The sequence below is a fragment of the Conger conger genome, chromosome 5 (assembly GCF_963514075.1).
Source record: "Conger conger chromosome 5, fConCon1.1, whole genome shotgun sequence".
Classification (NCBI taxonomy): domain Eukaryota; kingdom Metazoa; phylum Chordata; class Actinopteri; order Anguilliformes; family Congridae; genus Conger; species Conger conger.
In genome coordinates, this window is record NC_083764.1 from 11,089,584 (window position 1) to 11,109,336 (window position 19,753).

The 19,753-nt window shown below is 41.1% G+C and overlaps 2 protein-coding genes across 5 annotated transcripts in view; both read right to left on the reverse strand.

Moving 5' to 3' along the window:
* Nucleotides 1-2,927, reverse strand: part of adgrg6 (adhesion G protein-coupled receptor G6) — a 55,444-nt gene extending 52,517 nt beyond the window's left edge. For all 4 annotated transcript variants that reach the window (XM_061241846.1, XM_061241849.1, XM_061241847.1 and 1 more), the window contains exon 1: nucleotides 2,642-2,927. In XM_061241846.1, the coding sequence (XP_061097830.1) occupies nucleotides 2,642-2,643 (2 nt within the window). In that variant the 5' untranslated portion in view covers nucleotides 2,644-2,927. The remainder of the gene's footprint in view (nucleotides 1-2,641) is intronic.
* A 3,143-nt stretch (nucleotides 2,928-6,070) lies between these two features.
* vta1 (vesicle (multivesicular body) trafficking 1) overlaps nucleotides 6,071-19,753 on the reverse strand; it is a 40,922-nt gene continuing 27,239 nt past the window's right edge. Inside the window, exons 5-8 of the mRNA XM_061244041.1 lie at nucleotides 19,201-19,306; nucleotides 11,974-12,159; nucleotides 9,750-9,824; nucleotides 6,071-6,972 (exon numbers count right to left, since the gene is read on the reverse strand). Coding sequence (XP_061100025.1) covers nucleotides 6,827-6,972; nucleotides 9,750-9,824; nucleotides 11,974-12,159; nucleotides 19,201-19,306 — 513 coding nt within the window. The 3' untranslated portion in view covers nucleotides 6,071-6,826. The remainder of the gene's footprint in view (nucleotides 6,973-9,749; nucleotides 9,825-11,973; nucleotides 12,160-19,200; nucleotides 19,307-19,753) is intronic.

A 19,753-nucleotide genomic window follows, 5' to 3' on the forward strand; every position in this document is an offset into this window, starting at 1 on the left:
AAAAATCAAGGGCTCCAGCTCCGGAGATCTGATCTCATTTTCCATTTTGCTTCATTTAGTCACAGACAGTGGCTTCATCATCCACTTATCTGCTGTGATTGGAACCATACCGAAGCCTCACGGGACCGACGCGGCACACGGGCGATGGAAACACCTGAAAATACCCCCGCCGAGTGGACTCATGGGCTCTTTACTGCAAAGTCATCCCAGTCATTACGCACTAAATTGGGATGGTTGATTACATTTTCTGGAGCTAATGGTAATATAATGATTCCCATCTGAACCCTGGCACTGCAAGCTAATGTGTGTTGCCTTCTTTGCAGATATTGATGTAAATAACTCCCGTTCCCAGTCTCCGATTAATTATTTTTAATTTAACCTTTATTTAACCAGGAAGACCTAATTCAGATTAAAAGTCTCTTTATCAGGAGTGTCCTGGCCATGGCATGTTAATTAACAACAAAAGATTGTGCATTCTCAAAATGTGTTGACTTACATCATTCTGTCATTCTCACTGAATACTGACACATGGCAGGACTTTACAGGTATTTTTCTCTCAATTTCAATAATCATGTTTTACAGAGGGGGGGGGGGGTCCTGTATGGGAACTTAATCAGGCGAGATATCATTCATTTCAATGAGAAACCTGCCTCTTTGCTGGCAAAGGAAGCATTGGCAGACATCAAAGACAGGGGTCAAAAGGGTCTACACAGGGCCATGGCTTACGTATCATATTTTATTTAGTCACCAGAACTGTTCAATGGTATGCATGTGGCTGACTGCCTGTATAAAATTAATCAAAATGAGTCTTACTGTACTACTTATGAAGCTATGAAGCCACTCTGAAAATGTTCACTGTACATGCGTTTTTATGCTGTAATCTACAGTGCAAATCCCCCTCTTTTTATTGTGAATTGAAGATCACAAACGAGGAATGCATTCTTTTAATTCATATGAATTGGTACATGAAAAGTAGCCTACAATACATCATTTATTTTCAGCTTTATACATTTATGGAACGGAGTTGTTCATTAGCCTCCAGTATTATTGTAAATTTATGCAATTCCTCGAATGACGCAAAAATTGCGCGCACTGAGGCCTTTTTTGCCTAAAATATGTAAATAGGAGCGCATAGCAGGCCCAGTGTGGGGTCAGCTCTGTGAGCGCTAACCCGGCCACATAAAGAACTTGATTCATTAAAGGTTAAGAATGGGACGATCAGGCATGAAGTCCTCATTGCCTAGTATTTACAAGTCCATTCATACAGCATAGCATATAGCGTGTAAAAATCATATTAACATTGAGATACATGAAGAAATTACCAAAACTACATTCATCACGTAGACCTACGTGGCTACGGGTAAAGATTCATGTCAATAAGGATTAAGCTGCTGTTCTAAGATGATTTTCTTCACTAGTTGCCTACACTGTCAACAACTGATACTTATGGATCCCTCTGTTAAACAGTTTATCAGCTTATCGCATTCATGTTGTTTGTCAGCTCTGAGCTAGATAATAATATTGTTATTTTTAAATAGCCTACATACATTTAGTCTACATAAATGTCTGTCATCAGCTGCCTGGGCCAGGTAAAACAACCTTCCTTTAAATAAATTATTCCACATCTTCTCAGATTTTCTATGTCCGAGGAAATTCCACATTTTGTTTTTTTTTTGGCGAAATTGGCAGTTGTGAGCCAAAAATTGCACCTTTAAGTTTGCAGCAGTTATTATGAATGCAAAGGATTGTGCATAGTAGGCTATTTAAACAAATTTTCACCCTCAGTCCATGTTACATTAGGCTACCGATGGAAAAAAAAGCATTTCTTACTCATAGGAGGTACTCATTTCATTGCATGTTTAAGATTTTGTTTATATCAATATTCGTGTGGCAGAAGTTTGTGCGATTGTTCCGTTTTCAACTTCACATCACGCGTTCGTCGTAGCCTACTTCAGATCTCACTTGAAGATACTAGAATGTGACATTGCAACGTAGCCTAATATCTTTTGATGTGGATTAATAAAGGTGAGGGACAGATGCGGTGTTGAAACGTTCAAACAAAACCGACAGGCATTATAGACTTCTCAAGTAGTCAATTCCAAGTTCAGACAGTTTGTCAATGACAGTCCACCAAAATCCAGACAGGCGCAAAACTGACGAAGGATATGCTACCTTGTATCATGTGAAAATATGTTAAGAAAAAAATCTATAGTAATATAGCCTAGTTATGTATAGCTAAACATATCATTATTAATGTTTTATAATACTGCTGATATACACCGACCTGATAATCTACAGCCACCGGGGAAGCTTTTACCATTATCGACCCTTGAGGTTTGTATAATCAAGAAAATCAAGTCATCAATTTCGGTTAAACGGTACATAGGCTAAATGTATATGAATTGCGTATTATTATACATGTGTTTACGCACATCGTTACGCTTCAGAAATAAAATGAAAACTTATACGGATGCTGCGGGGATTCTTTACATATAGCCGAGGCTGTTAGCTCAACAAGTGGGTTTTGTACATATCACAAAGTGCTCCAGCTATCAGAAAAAAACACGAAAGACAAAATACTTAAATGTCACAAAAGTAACTTAACATCACACAAAAGAAGGAAAACTTATTTTCAACTTACATTCTTTTTTATAGATGTGGGAGTCGGTCTCTTTGAAGGATCATTATCTCTTTCTCTTTAAGTCCAAGTGAAGTTTTCGGCTTCAGGAACTTTGGAAACGGTCGACACTAACACCCCAGACTGTCACATAACCTATTATGTGACTTTACTTTTTAAATTCCGGAACTGGGGAGTCATCAAATTAATAGTTTCCCCGTTTACCAAAGATTTGGTCATCCAGTTCCTTTGATGAACCTGTTCGCGTCAGATAAGATGCTCAATGCTACAGCAGACCGATAGTTTAGAACAGGAGGCTGTTCAGCGCAGCTGGAGGTTGTTCTGTTTCTGGCGCCCCACCCAACAATAACAGCAGTGAAAGTCCCAGGGGTTTAGAAAATGACCTCAAACTATTAAAATCGTGAATAACTCAACTGTTGTTTCTCTTATTAACGCGTCGATTGTTTATAAGACAATCATTCAATTTTCGTTTTGTTTTAGCTAGACACATCTGGATATGATTATGATCAGTGCAATTAATCGGGAGTAGGCTAGTCAACACCTGAAATTGAGAGAAATTTCATTTAATTCACATACATAAACAATAATTGTGTCAAACCACAACTGACTAGTCGCAGTGGAAAACATTACAGTTAACACTTTAGAGTGAACATGTGAGGGTATGGTAGGGCTAACCAGTCCGGCCAAAGTGACTTGCTTTCAACGCCAGTAATAGATCTTCCACGAAGATTAATCTCGGCAGGAAGAATCGGAGACCTACATTTGCGTACAGTCCCGTATAACGTTGTCATTATTTGCGACTTCATGACGAATGAATATCATACTTTCAATGAAAGCTAAGTCTCTTTGAACTACAAACCGCAGTTGAACATCTTGATCCGTTGTAACTTCATGGCTGAAAAAATAAATCTGATACATGTTAACCGTTTAAAGTGTAAGAGCACAAATACTGTAGGTGAGCATGTTCTCAACGAAACAATCTGATGCTAACACAATCAGTAACCTACTAGCAATTGAAAGCAGGAGGATAATTACAAAAAAAAAAACAACGAGTCTTCAAAGATTGGTTAAACAATGACGAATTTACTGAATTACTCGGTTTTCGTAGTTACATAGGTCTGAGCTTCAATGGTACCAGCCTTTAAAGAGCGTAGGCCTACAGCTTAATAAAGCTGATTAAAAACCCACGAACTAATACAGGCTATTGCCTTCACGGGGACACACTTTCACTTACTTTAGAATGCGACCAAGTTCAAGGCATCTGTTTAATGTGGAGGGAGCAGCCGTTATTTAAAGAATTCAGCCCCAAAACCAGGCAGCACGAGAGCGCTCATACCAGGACAATGTGACAATTAATTACCAGTCGTCGGGTTTATTAAAGACAGCTGTCATTTCCAAAAATACCCAACTATTCCAGCGCACATTTGCTTTGACTCAAGCCTCTCTACTATTTCGTGGCGCCATAGTAGGCTATATTTACACGCGTATCAACATAAATGGTCGTTCATTGTGAATTACCCTTGAGAGCTACCACCCTCACAATTTCCGTGTAAAAGTACGATATTATCATAGATTCAACATCTTCAAAAATAAATCACAGTTGGGTACCGTTTTAAACATGAAAAATGACATAGGCCACAGACATAATAAAACTATTTAAACAATAATAATAACCCATGACGGGTAGGCCAGGTAGGCTTAACCAAACTAATTTGTCATGGATTGTATTCGTGTGAAAACTATTTGTAAACCCAATTATCGTGTATTTGCATCAATACTACATCAAGTAGATAGGTAATAGGCTACTCCAGTGAGCCGAAATAGCTAGGATAAGCCCATTTACTTTTCTGTATGACTTTATAGGAAAACAGAAGCTATGCATACAAACAATGGGCAAGGTACAGCACTTCCAAGACAAAATAATAATCTTCATGTGTGCAGAACAATTCAAAACATGACCACCATGACAAAGTCTTTCCATGACACCACCCATGTCACCTGGCGTGCAATAGCCTAGTTTCGAATTAATCTAAAATGTATCCAAGAGTTAAATAGCCTACAGTATATAAATACCGTTCTACAACTCTCACGTCACCAGATAACAGGTCCTCTTCTAAAACAAACTACACCTTAAATTACATTGGGAGAGGAGCGTATAGACAATTAGCCAAATACCTTAAAACTGCCAGCATAAGGCTCATCGGCAAATCCATGTAATTGCTTAATAGATGAGCAGTCCCAGGTTAAGAGACATACAAGTATTATTTGTAGAACTATATAAGTTACACTGTGTTGAATTTTCACGGGCATGTCTTCAGCATTGTTTTCATTGAGACCATGCCGTTTGTATCATAAGGCATGTTCTGTCAATGGACCAATATCTGTATCCCACTTCGTCCCTCTATATATCATTTTTAATAAATTTCTCTGCTGCTATATGAACCCTGTGGACCTACCCATTTGTTTAATGTAATGTCACATTCATAGAAGGAATATTCTGCCAGGCTAAATCAATTAGCAGCACTCTTAGCATATTTTAGCTACAATTATAGTCATCAATGGATCCGGAGACCATTAAGGGTTAATGACAGGGCGGTGGAACACTGCTGAAGGTCAAGTTAATTCAGTTTAACTGGATAAATTGTGCAAATTTGTCAGATGCAATTGACACAAAGGCTACTGAATAGGACAGGCTGACAGACAAATCTATTTTAATTATCTTGTTTATTCAACGTGTGGAGTGATATGTCGCAGATGCCAACAATGCTGTCTGCGCCACCTTTTGAAGCCACCTCCTCATATGTATACACATACAAATACATATTAATATGTCACCCCAACCCCCCACATTTTGTTAATTAAAGTGAACTCTCAGATGGCCAGGGTACGGATCACACAGATGGCTCTTAATTCAAGAGGGAAGAGCTGAATATGAAACTGGAAGAGCTTATTTACAGCAGCCATCTTAAATGTAGAACAACAAAATTGACCACAACTGGCACATATGGTGGCTGAGTCCCCTCATTTACATGTCACTTTCAGCATCAAGCTGGTAGTAATTTCTTCTTGTTATTCGCACAAGAATTTGCCGTTTTCACCATGTGCCAGACGCAGAGCAGTTTCAGACGTGGGGAAAAAACCCTGCACAATTTACACAAATCCACAAAGTGGGAAAATTTTATATCCCACTCTTAACATGTGGTGCGCACTAATAACTGGAACTCAGCTTTTGATTTTTAAACAACTCATTCTGCAGTAATTCAGTTTGCAAATTACTTAATGATTACTAGCAGTAACTAAAAATGGATTATTCATGAAGCAAGAACAGTACTCTTTTTTTAACACAGCCCCCTCAAAGATATCAAATGGTAAATACAGATTTAAAAAAGAGATTTAAAGATGCACAAAAACATTTCACTCAACAGCTTGGTGTTCATTTAAACATTTTAATTGCCAAATGTGTTCATCCAAAGTAATGAGTTGGTATACTCCTTCCACCACAGAGCAGGAAAAGTTAAGTGAAAAAAAAAAAAGTAGTAAATAGTTAAATGAATATCTTCCAAATGCAGCTGGTTTTTATTGAAACCAATATGGGCTAAGTTAGGGTCAGTATAGGAGCAAGCCTGAATGCCTACTATTGCCAACACCCCTGCATGTTTCAAAACCACACAAGCAAGCAGAGTAAACTTTCAATAACAGCATGAACCAGCAAATTAACGTGAGCCCAGATTCAATCTAACCAGCCTTTTCTGTACTTTTCATTTAAGCAAAAACATTTCTAACGACTAGCCAACAATTTAGCTATGGTGAATGTTATTAATAACAATACTACAAAACAAAAACAGTGATATTATTGAATGTATAATACGCAATTCAGGGCAATGCAGCACGTTGGGTAGAATGAATCTGGGGCGTTGTCACCTGTATAGATTACAGCATGGTGGTCAAGATGCATTCTGATAAACCGGAAAGCTTTGTTGCTCGGTTCCCCTCTATGGTAATGGCCTACCGAGCGAAGGCTACGCAGGGAAGCCGACACACATTAGAGACACAGATGCTATTGTTGTTTACAGTGATTTTTGTGGGCTCGGACAGGATTGCTTTCTTCTGGTAGGGCTGAGGCGGGAGTAATGGCGGCTCAGTTCTGCGGGCCAGATGAGCGATACGGCGGTTGCCGGGACAAAGGCCTCATTCTTTGCCAGTGGTGAGTAACTTCAGGGCCTTCTGCAGATTCTGGATGGCCGTGCCGACGTCTTCATACTGCAGTGCACTGCCGGCGTACTTACAGTACTTCTGCGCCCGCGTGAAGTCTTCTGCAGTGAGCCGGATATCCCCTGCGGGGGGACAATTACATTACATTACATTACAATAACAATTACAATTACAATTACAATTACATTACAATACAGTATCCATTACAATGACATTACATTACATTACATTACATTACTTTTATTTAGCCGAAGCTTTTATCCAAAGCAACATACAAAACAGTGCATATCGAAGTCATACAACAAACAACCAAACATGTCAGATAAGGTACAATTCATACACGACTGGCTGTAAGGTCATGAACATAAATATGTCCAGTACACAAGATAGGCCAAGTCTGTACCTACCATACGAAGACATCTACAACTTCAGGAACAGTGAATAACAGTGAATTGTGATTGATTTGCACTTTGTTGTACGTCGCTCTGGATAAGAGCGTCTGCTAAATGCCACGTAATGTAATAAGATTTAAACTAAAAAGTCCTAGATTAAGGTACAAAATACAAGGGGCTGAAGATAGACGGGTGAAAGATACACCAGAGAAAAACCATGAAGGATACAGAAGATTTGTATTTGTACATTTAAAACAAAGTAATAGTAATGATGAAACTCTTGGCATGATGACATGCAGTTGTGAGATCATCTATCCAAGTCTGTACACGCAATTTAATTCCAAGCATTTCAGCGCGAGCATATACTTAACCGTATTATATCGTATTAACTACATTACATTTTATTCTATTCTAAACAGAGACGAGGCATGCAACCAAAAGCATGATGGAACTCTGGTTGTAAAGAGATACACGTTGTGGCTTGGAATCTTGTCGGACTTGGCTGAAATATAGACGTATATAGTATCTGAACCTTAGTAATTTCCCCGAGGCTTCAGTGTGCACATTTTTTAGTGAATTGTAACCAACGCACATTGGAAGCATCACACAATCACTTTTAAAATTGAACAAAAATGACAAAATAGTGTCTTTACTAATAACAAAACTTCAACGTGAATTTTCAATTGTAGCTGCTATTGCAACTGCCTGCTTGTTCCTACAATTGAAAAGTGAAAAAGTGTGAAATAATATATTTTCAGTTCCTTTACACACAATTTGCATACACAGAAACAGAAGAGTTCTAAAGGCTCCACATCCACACCATAATTCAATACACTGCTGTAATGCAGTGATAGAAGGGATTACATACAGAGCAATGAAGACATTCTGCTTAACCGTATAACTACAAGCGAAGTGCAATTATGAAATGGGAGGATATTCACAAAATGGCGTTGACCACTCGCATGCACACACGCTGGAAGACATGATTGAGGCTCCCCGCAAGAAATGCATGTTCCCCACCAGGCCTCTAAATGATAGGGTAATCTGAGGTTGGGCTAGGTCCTTAGCACTTTCCCTAACTTAAAGCAGATGTTGGTAGGCACTTAGTAATTTTATAACTGTGGACTCTGCGATTTACCACCGCGGAAACGTGTTTTCTATCAACGTATAGCTATGCTCTCGGAACGGCCAAATGGCATATCCCTCAAAAATAAAAAAAATAAAAAACTGATGGCAAATTCCAACTGTTGGTCAATACTGTTGGTATTGAAACAGTTAAAATGTCTATAAACCTATTCATAGACATTTATATGCAACCAATTGATACATTTCATGCTGGATGTGTAAGTTCATTTTATTTCTGAAAGAATTTGCCTGTTGAAACATTTCTAAGCGCTGATGTACCACTATATCGCTTCTATTGGTCAAATAATTGCTCCACTCATTTTACCTAAAACAATGAACAAAATGAACCCAATGACATGAACTCCACATGCCTTTATGCACATGAACCCATTACTGTCCATAGCACTAGTAGAGAAATGAAAGAAAATGACTCACTCTACTTGGGGGGGAAAAGATTTTCAAAACAATCTGTGGCTAATACAGGGTCTGGAAAAATAAATATCTGAGGATACACTAAATTTGTATATCTGGTTATTATCTTAGTTATTCTGACATGTTTCCTTTTTGCCTCCTAGCAGTCCTGTGTTACAACTTTCCAGTAATTATCCCTTTGAAGAGTGGGTTTTTATATATATTCATAGTTATTCTTTGTTACTGCAATTATGATTAATTGTAATTGCTTTAAATATATGAATGCACTTTGGACGTGCTCAGCATCACACCTCTCTTAAACACTGTGTGCTGTGGGATTCATATCACACTTTATGCAGATGGGCTGCATTTCACTTGGCACAGACCCCTGTTCTCCATTAATATTTATTAAACAGAAATCTGCCATGGGTAACGCAGCCAGGGTGCGTGATTATTTGGGTTTTGCGTGCGGTCGGTATTTTCCCCCCCTGGAAACCAGGGGGCCGGGGGTCTGTTTTCCATGAAGGGTTTTTTTACGAGGAGACCCACGGCGTGGTCACCTCCCCCCCCCGCGCCTCCTCGCGCACCTCCTGGGCCCGCGGGAGGTGTACATTCACGCCGCGGGGAGGCTGATGGAAAGCATGCGTGGGTGACGGGCGAGGAGTGCACTGTACGTGCCAGGAGGGAAGACGGATACACAAAAGAGGAGGAAGAGAGAGAGATGGATAGTGACAAGTGTGGCACAGAGCAAGAAAAAGATTGATAGAGACGGGTACATGAATACAGAAAGGAAGGGAGGAAGAGAGAGAGGGAGAGAATGAGTGAGTGAGAGAGTATTCTCCATTCGTATGAAAGACATGTAGCAGTGGTGTTAGTTAGTCACAGACACAAAGGGAGAGAGAGAGAGGAGAGAGAGAGGAGAGAGAGAGAGGGGGGGAGAGAGAGAGGGAGAGAGAGAGCCCTAAACTCACCCTCTTGGCTGGCGTTGAGCAGCGAGGGGTCGACTGCAGGCATGCTCCGGGGGGTAGGCACTGGTTTGACGGGGTCTACACGCACAAGATGAAAGGGAGCAGATGTTACTCCTACACTTCCTCACACTTCACAGCTGGCCACCCCAGCCAACCACAGGAGACGAGACAATCCAGCCCTCCCTGCCAGTAGACCGTATGGCCTACTGTTTACCACCCTGCAGGCCCACTGGCCACCCTCGGGACTGACACTCAGGATCTGAAACCATGGTCGCTGGGGTCGTACCCTGGCTATAGGTACATAAAACTGTGCCCACAACTGAGCAATACATCATTCACTTGTTCCATTTTTGCTTGTAAAAGGTACTTCTGAGTACATTTGTACCTCCACTGTACTTTTCTTTCTGAGAGTGCAGACAGTTGGGCACACCCATACTGTACATGGAACACAGGTGTAGATTTCAGGGCCTCTGACATTAAAACTTCATGTAGAGAAGAGGTGTTTCCAGCTAAAGTATAACACTGGATTAAGCAGGTCAGACACGTCGCTTTCAGGGAGCTCTGACTTATCGTACGATACGTCAGGTCCCGCATTACTGATACTAAGACAACAATATGCAGGGAAACGGTAAAAGCTGATGAAGCTGATCGACACAGTGGCTAGGCTGCACCTTTGATCTAGAGTCCTCTCTGCTTGCTGTAATGAGAAACCAACTGAACTTACAGTTCAAATGACCTTAAATTTACATCTTGCCCAATGTACTTTTTCAGCTGAATAACACTGGTTTTGGTCCAAAAAACTAAAGTGGGGGAAAAAAAAAGGATCATTTCTTTTCAACCTTCTTTTGCGTGCCATTCTTGATTCAATTAGGCGAAAGTACCCCTGGGGTCAATTTTTGTAGATTAGTCATTTCCGTAGTTCCTGGAATGTGCTAATCACAGGGGACAGACACAGTAAGGGAAACACACTCTTACAGAGGTGCCGACCTCCACCTTTTGCTGTTCTTAGAAAGGTAGAACAAAAGAAAAAAACAGGAAACCACTCTGGGGAACCAGGACAAAACATCAGTGCTTAAGTCGATGAAGAAAGTATGATTAATGTACACAACTTGTGCAATATGAAAATCAAATATTAACAGAGTGTGTGGGAAAAGGGAAGGGGGGAGAAGTGTAAATTAACTTGAGGGTTAAGTGCCAAATGAATTAATGAGATTGTTATTTTTTTTCTGCAACTGTTTGTTTTAGGAGTACAATGCTCTTATGAGTGCAGTCATCAGTGCAATCCAGTCTCCCCTCTTACAATGGCCTGCCAAGGAAAAATGATTGAGCCCATATCCCAAGAACATATTATATGCCAAAGAACACAAGACTGGGTGAAAAGCCAGGCTTACCCACTTCACTTTATTTGGTTAGGCAAGTGGGCACAGCAACAGTTTCTGCTACCACGCTTCTGACCGATGCTAACATTTACATTTCAGCCACAACCAGTCATTAAATAAACCTCATAAAAATGTGTGCTTAGCTAAACACCCAAAATATTATATACAAATGATATATTCACAGCATTTCATTGATTTGGCTGACATATTTATTCAAGGCATATCGCGCCAGACTTGATCCTGCGATCAAAACAAAGTAATCGCCAACATCCTTTTCAGTCCTGGAGCGTGGTAAAGCAGCAAAACAGAAGACAATATCAGCAGCACAGATAAGAAACGTCACGCACAGCGCAGAGGTCTGGAGGGGCAGCGGAAAACAGGAAGGGATATCAGCGGGAGCGTTTGCCTGTGGGTGGAGGGATATCAGCGGGAGGGGGTACCTGTGGGCGGAGGGATATCAGCGGGAGTGTTTATCTGTGGGCGGAGGGATATCAGCGGGAGTGTTTACCTGTGGGCGGAGGGATATCAGCGGGAGGGGGTACCTGTGGGCGGAGGGATATCAGCGGGAGGGGGTACCTGTGGGCGGAGGGATATCAGCGGGAGGGGGTACCTGTGGGCGGAGGGATATCAGCGGGAGTGTTTACCTGTGGGCGGAGGGATATCAGCGGGAGTGTTTACCTGCGGGCGGAGGGATATCAGCGGGAGTGTTTACCTGTGGGCGGAGGGATATCAGCGGGAGTGTTTACCTGTGGGCGGAGGGATACCAGCGGGAGTGTTTACCTGTGGGCGGAGGGATATCAGCGGGAGTGTTTACCTGTGGGCGGAGGGATATCAGCGGGAGTGTTTACCTGTGGGCGGAGGGATCTCGGCAGGAGTGTTGGCGGGTGCATGGGCTCCAGGAGGGATCTGGATGTTGTTGAAGTTGGCGTGCGGCATGGTCCCCGTGCCTCCCCCCGGCCCGGGCGAGAGGGTGGAGGAGGGAGGCTGGTAGGAGGACATGGAGGGCATCCCACCGTCCGCCCCGAATTCATCATCTGGGGGAGAGAGCAGACATGACCCATTAGCGGACCAACCGACAAAATCAATAACTCACTCATGTTCCAAGGAGGTTGGTCCTGGTCATTCTAATATCACGACTGTTCAAATGGACAATATTGCGTTTCCGCACACGGCACACATCATCGGCTTCATCTGATAAGGCCCACGGCTCCGACCATGATGAAAAATAATAAACACGCCCTACAAAAGCTATTTCCATAGATTAGGTCAGAGTCAGGCACTTCCTGCAGTCACATCCCTGCTTTGACTAAGGGCGTTACTGAGGCAGTCACACTTTTTACAGACAGCAGTTAAATGTATGTCAACATATGCTGTTTGTACTGGCGTCATCTCCACCTCGACGTGTAAAACAACACTGTGGTGTACACATTACCTTCCAGGTATGCATCAGTCGACCTATATGATGAATAGTACTCATCTATGTTATATAAACTACGTCATATCAAATTATAGTTCAGGTATACAACATACATTCTATGTATATTTCAGCACACTATTTTTTACACAGGAAGCTTAGTACAAAATGTTATGAGGGATAAAAAAGGGTTTCTTTGCATTGTATTTCAGACAATTTATCCAAGAAACAAGAGCTACAGAAAAGCACCAGAATATAACTGAATGAACATCTTGTAAGGCTAATAAAGTATATTGTAATTATCAAGCAGCAAATTAAGATTCTTTGGCCTCTGGACAAATCAAAGACTTCCTCATCTGCATTCAGGGGCTGTGCTGATGAAGTCTGTTCTGTAGTGCTGTTGCTTGTTCAGCACATTGAGAGCTAAAGTAAAGTAAAATAAAATAAAACAACAGTAAAATAAGGCTCACTGATCAGGGATAGGCAGCATTTTCAGGCACTTCTAATTTGCAAAAAAAAAAAGGGTTAGCAAAATATTGATGCATTTAAAGAAATACCTCAAACAAAACCCTTGACTGTCTCAAATGGGAACATTTAAATGAGTATTGACTGGTTGACAACAGTCAAATAGCAATACTATTGCTAGAATAGGCAAATTGAGCTGACTGTATACAATGAATTCACATTCACTTTCCCTGTTTTGCTCATTTTGAAGGGTGCAGCACCCTTTGCAGGGCTCTGTTAACCAGCCGGTCTGTAAAGGTGGACTGAGACAGCTGACCCATGATACGGTTAAAAGGGATCAAACCAATGGGACTCAAACAAAACGCAAATCACCACTATGAAAGGCTCCGATTTGTCGCAGTATGTGTTGAGCTGCCCCTGAAAGGTGGTACCCCTTCCTCCTGGTTACACACATTAACTCTCAAAACAGTAACCCTCGTGCCACACACAAGGCGGAATGAGTCACTGAGGGCCTACGGATTCTCCTCACTTTACCCCGAATGTGAAGGAGACCTTCGGGAAACCGAACGGCAGTGGAAGTGAACTTTCACTTGTGAAACACAAACGACAGTTTCTTGGCCAAGGTAGAATCGGTATCAATTGGTCAGCAATACTAAAAAAAAACATAATTTTGCTTTAACAACCGAGGGCCAACCGATTCCCCTCACTTTACCCGGAGCGTGAAGGAGATTTTCGGGAAACCATACAGCACTGGAAGCGAACTTTTACTTGCAAAACACAAGGACGGTTTCTTGGCCAAGATTGAATCAGTATCAATTGGTCGACGACAATACTCAAATGACAATCACGTTGCTATAACAGCCAAACTGAGCTGTCTGCAGTAACTTGTGAACTTTTCATGTTTTGTGCAACACACCCTTGGCAGTGCTGTATGAACAAGCTGGCTTGTAAAGGTGGGGCGAAGGGGTTAGAAGGGACCAAATGGGACTCAAACTAAACACAAATCACCACTCCAAAAGGCTCTGACCTGTACTTACAATGGTGACTCAGCGAAGGCCTCACTTTACCCCTGTACGGCAGGGGAAGTGAGCATTTACTTGCAATACACAAGGACAGTTTCTTGGCCAAGAATGATTACATTAATCAAGGAAGGACATTTTATTTTATTTTCTGGAAATGTTCAAAAAGTTACATATGAAAATATGAATTAGGGTGGGAAATACTACCATATTTCTATTAAGCTGTACATCAATGTAAACTCTGACACAAAAGCTTAAAAAAAACTATTTGCTGTATTAAAACTCTGGGTGGGGGAAAAAAAAAGTCGAAAATCTCTTTCCAAAGACTCTCTGTGTCAGACATCTAACCACCACATAATTACTTGGAATATTAATGTTTTAACAAGCATTTCACATTATCAGTAAGATGAAATGTCTTTCCATACATGACACTAAGGAACTGTTTTCTAACTTTAAATATTAAGTAGCAACTGGGCAACTTAAATAAACATGTCTGGCAAAATATTAAGACTTCATTTACGGTCAAATGGATTTGTTTTTCTACATGCTGAAACACCTGAATCTTTATTTTGAAAAACATAGGGCGGAACCTTCATCAAATTCGATAATTGAAAGAAAAATAAAGTTCTGGAACAAACAGCACAAATGTCAACATTTTATATTTATCCTTTGCATTTCAATTTCAAAACAATTTTCTCCCACCAAAGTCAACATTTGCATTTATTCTGAATATAGCCAATTTTCCTAAAGAACTTGTTCAAGGTGAGATAATAACAGTGATGTGGAATCCAATACTTTTTCCAAGTCTCCCCCAATAAAAATAAACAGGCCTTTCAGATTGCACCTCACAACTGCCTTGCCTATAGGTGGAATATAACTTCTGGGAAAACAAGGAAAGATTTTATGAATCCCAAAGGAAGAGACCAAAACTGGGTGGTTTGATCCCAGCAGCCCTGAGAACACGGACCCTGAGGAACAGGAAAAGGGCCGTTTCCCAGTGGACTCTCCCAGTGTTTGCTGCTGCAGTCACTACTAGCTTTGTCTGAACAGACTCACACAGTGAGATGCTTTATGTTCTCTACGGTAAAGAGAATGCAGATTACATCCACACTAAATAAGACGACCAAGGACCTTCTTGTCCACCGGACACTTTGAGATCCGGCACAAAGATATATGACAAACATTCCAGGCGCAAATTACAATTAAATCACTTTAGCCAAGGATGAGTGTGCATTTAGGCCTAGCTTGTATTTTGAAACTAACCGCTTCATGAGTGGTGAATGTGCGACAGACAGTACACACCGACTGCCAGCAGATTTTAAAGAAAAACTTTATGGATAATTAAACACAGAAATGAACATAGGGGATGGCCAACAGATGGTAAATGTGAGTGCAGCATCGGAATTTAGCTTTATATCCTCCTGAAATCCTGTTTAAGTTCCCTACGAACAAGCACCACATGTTCGACAGGCTATGCATAGCTCAGATATTTCACGAAAGAAGAATTTCATAGAGTACTGCTAAAGGAGATTAAAGTGACATCCTGTCATAATATTTCAGTTAGTCGTTCCATCTGCTTGGCAATCTATAGTCATGAAAACACAGCCTTTTTAAAAAGAAGTCAGTGCTTTCCTGTCAGCAGAGGAATAAAAGATAATCACACAGGAGAATAAAGCAAGTTTTTCCCCTCCAAATGTTTCCCTGGAAAGATATGACAAACATCTTGTACAGTAGAAATTTGAGATTGGCATGTAAATTGAACTTTAATTGGGATGAATGAATACCAAAGCAATATATCCATGTCATTTGAAAAACAGTTTTAGTGTACCTTGTCTTTTTTTACTTTATGCCAGTACATGACTAACGTGTTCTGCATAATATACTGTAGCTCACAGAAGAAGATTCATACATTCATATAACAGCATATGACTGTAAATAATGGGAGCTCATTACTTTGGTAAGCAGTTAGCAAAGACCATCTCCTGGGGACGAGGGGTCAGACCAGTGCCATGCCAACCGCATTAATGAGGTCTCCCTTCACTGGAATTAACGGAGTGACACATTATTTCTGGGTAAGGGCTGCTTGAATATCCAGCAGGATGCAATAATTCATTTTCAAATTCAGTTTAAATACTCTACATGTAATAATACAGCACTCAAAGAATGAATTTTGGCTATAAAATTCAATATACCAATATCTCACATATATATATATATTTTTCATCACTTTATTTTGAATTGCGTAGCCAGCATCTGAATGCCAGAAGGAAAAAAAAAAAAGAAAAAAAGAAGAAAGTTATTATATATCCAAATACACGAGATATATGAATATCTAAATATACGAGACTAATGATTAACGGAGATGCCAGCTGACTAGAAAATGACCGTTCTGTTTGCAGGTTAAAATGGCGAAGCACTTCAATTCAAAATGGCAAATCTAAAAATCTAAACCGAAATCTTAGTCCCTCAACTGTATCGTCTTTGACAGACATTTTGGAGCAAAGGTTACTTTCGCTCTGGGAGCTTCTCTGGTCCACTGACTTTCTTCCCAGACATTACCTCCCAATGCCATCTACACCTCTGTCTTTTAAGCCCTGACGCTGTTTTCATAGCATGCTAATGAATTGGGCTGGAAAAAAGTCATTGAAGTTTCCATAGTCTTATGGCAGGGTTACAAAACCAGGCAGGGCACTGAAAATGAGTGCTTAATAGCGCTTTCCTACGCAGAGTCAAAACATTGCCCGCTCTCCTGTTAGAAGTTCAGTACCGCAGATGAGGCTTTTGGAAAATATGTTAATGAAGGAAGCGGCTTCAGATTGGGTTGCCTCTGCTGAAACGGGCTTTTTCCCCCATTCCTTTCCCCTTACTCATCATTTTCTCCTTCTTGCAAATGGAAAAGTCAAGCAAATAAGCGCAAGACAATGCTTTTATTGTGGGTCTCTGCAAAGCAGAATTTACAACCGAAAACTGTCAGGACCGTCTTTCAAAGCAGGTTGACCAGTACAGACATATCTAGTGAAGAGAAAGAGGTTTAGGCGTACAATGACACAACAACACAACAAACCCACCTTCATTGAGGTAGGCTAACAATCATAAGTGTCGACTAATTTATCAACATTACATCAGATGAAAAATTACTGTTGCCAATAAGCCTGACAGCCAATTTTAAAAATGAGAATCAAATGTATAAAATCACAAGATGAGAAGATAATTAGATTTATTAAAAATGTGATTTGATTAAAATAGAAGAAAATGGTTTGTATACTCAGTTTGTTTCTTCAAATAAAAAAAAAAGTATCTTAACAAAACATACCTGTTGTTTTCCACTGTATTGATAACAACAAGAGAGACTTGATTGGTACATCACAATCTTAATTAAAGGTTATGATTTGCAAAGTAATAAAACCAAAATCTCTGCTTCTCTATATTGAAAGTGAACAGGTTAAACACAGCTAGAGTCCTCTGTGACAGCTGAATTCAGCTCACATGGTTAGCAGATGCACCACGGAGACTGCAGGGTTATGAATACTACATTGTCACATGCACAGTCCTTTGAGACCAAAATCTAAATTTGATGGATTGCACTTCATCCGTGAGAAAACATCATAAATGAGCTAAATTATGGTTTTAAAATGTGATTCAGCCCACAGCATATGCGAATGACCTGCTATGTAACCCCAAACGTTCTCCAACTGTGAAATTCACCCCACCACCACCAAGAATATATCTACAGGTTCTCCTCAACAAACACTTGACCACCCTTTCCCTAGTCCGAGCCCTCAAGTGCTGGCTTGACAGACATGAGGAAACGCTGAGATACTGTGATAAGATCCTGATGTGCCGACACAATAAGGGAGAGACCGTGATATCAGCTTTCTTCTGGCGAAGCCACACATCGGTGGGAACAGCTTAGCATGATGTCACCACTCAAAGAGGGAGGCTCAGATCTGTTCTCGATAGAGAGAGCCTTAACGCAAAGCAAACAAACCAACAAAAGAAAAATGGGGCGGGGGGGGGGGGATACACAGCATCAAGTGAAGTCCATGAGTGTAAGAAAGTGGGTAAGGTGATGGCTTTGAGTGGAGATTCCTGGGTGCTACCCCACATTCATACTGTATGTGCTGTGGGCCTACAGAGAAGCATATCCTGGGACACACACACACACACACACACACACACACACACACACACACACACACACACACACACACACACACAAGATGACCTCATCTCTGACATGCGTCGGTCAGGTCAAACAAAGCGCACACAGCAGATGTTGGGAGAGCAGCACGGAGAGCAAACATGGCAACCGCTATGTCTGCTCTGAACCACACTTCAACTCCATGTCAGGGCGATCCTCGTCAGGCTAAATCTAAAGCAGCCATTTCACAAAAAAGGATCTTCAAATTACGTTACGCTTGATGTTACACACCACTATTAACATATAGGAGGAAACATGAAATGCTGTGTGCTATAAGACTCCATATCACCCTTCAACTCCATGTCAGGGAAATAGGAGTCATGCTAAATCTTAGCCACCCATTTTACTAAACAAAAAGGACCTTTAAATTGCTTTACTTTTGATGTTCAGTCACGCACCGTTATTAACATATAGGAGGAAACCTGAAAGGCTGTGTGCTAGAAGGCTCTGTATCACACTTCAGCTCCATGTCAAGGTGATAGTAGTCAGGCGATATCTAGACCAGCAATTTTGCATAACAAACGGATCTTCAAATTTGATGCTCCGTCACCTCACCATTATTAACATATAGGGGGAAACGCGAAAAGGCCGTGTGCTATAATCGGCATCGTTGCTTCGGATAAACAACCAGGAAGTTACGTTCTAATAGGTCATCAAACTCTTGACAGCTTTCACACCATTAAAGCAGCGGGCTAATCCCGGTCCCTGATCCCAGCGAGATAAGAGAAGCGGAAGGCTCATAAAACGCTGTCGGCCGGAGAGACTGGAGCCTGCAGACCTGGGCCTGCAGGAGAGCCAGACCTGATAAGGCACACAATGCGGTGAAACCTACTACACCGGAGTACGGCGGCGCGCACACACACACACACCCGGAGGAAACCGGCTCTAATTTCAGGGGAAAAAAGGCCCGGGTGAATGTATTTTGTTAACGGGAGTCGTGGTGCGTTCGGGCGACTGATATAATATCAGCTCTCACCATACGCTTCCCCCTCCATTGGCCCGGACTGCGGGGTTTCGCCGTTCTTCAGACAGTTGTGGATGTAGGTCGCCTTCCATCTCGCATACTTCCTGTGTTGGACGTTCTGCAAACACAAGGAGGGGGGAGGTGGAGGGGAGGGGGAAATAATTACAAAAATAATAACGATAAGAGGCTGGAATTAAATCCACACAATCCTCGCAGGGCCACACAATGGAGACTGAAGGAATGGGTTTTTAATTTCGGTTCCAACTTCCTCTTCTCTTGGGGGCCTGGGCGCTGGTGGGGCTGGAACTGGATATCTACAATGCTAAATTCTGTCATGAAAGTAAAGACTTTAAGACCTTTAAAGACCTTTTTCATTCCACATCGGTCTTTACTCATCCCTTGTTAAATCATTCTGAGACCCAAGATAAAAGCAGAAAAAATAATAAAAAGAAAATGCAATAATAAGTAATAAAAAGAAAATGCATTTTCAAGGATGGAAACAAACATTTTAATGCCTTAATAAATGTAGATATACCAACTTTTTAAGGCAGAATAGTTTGCAACA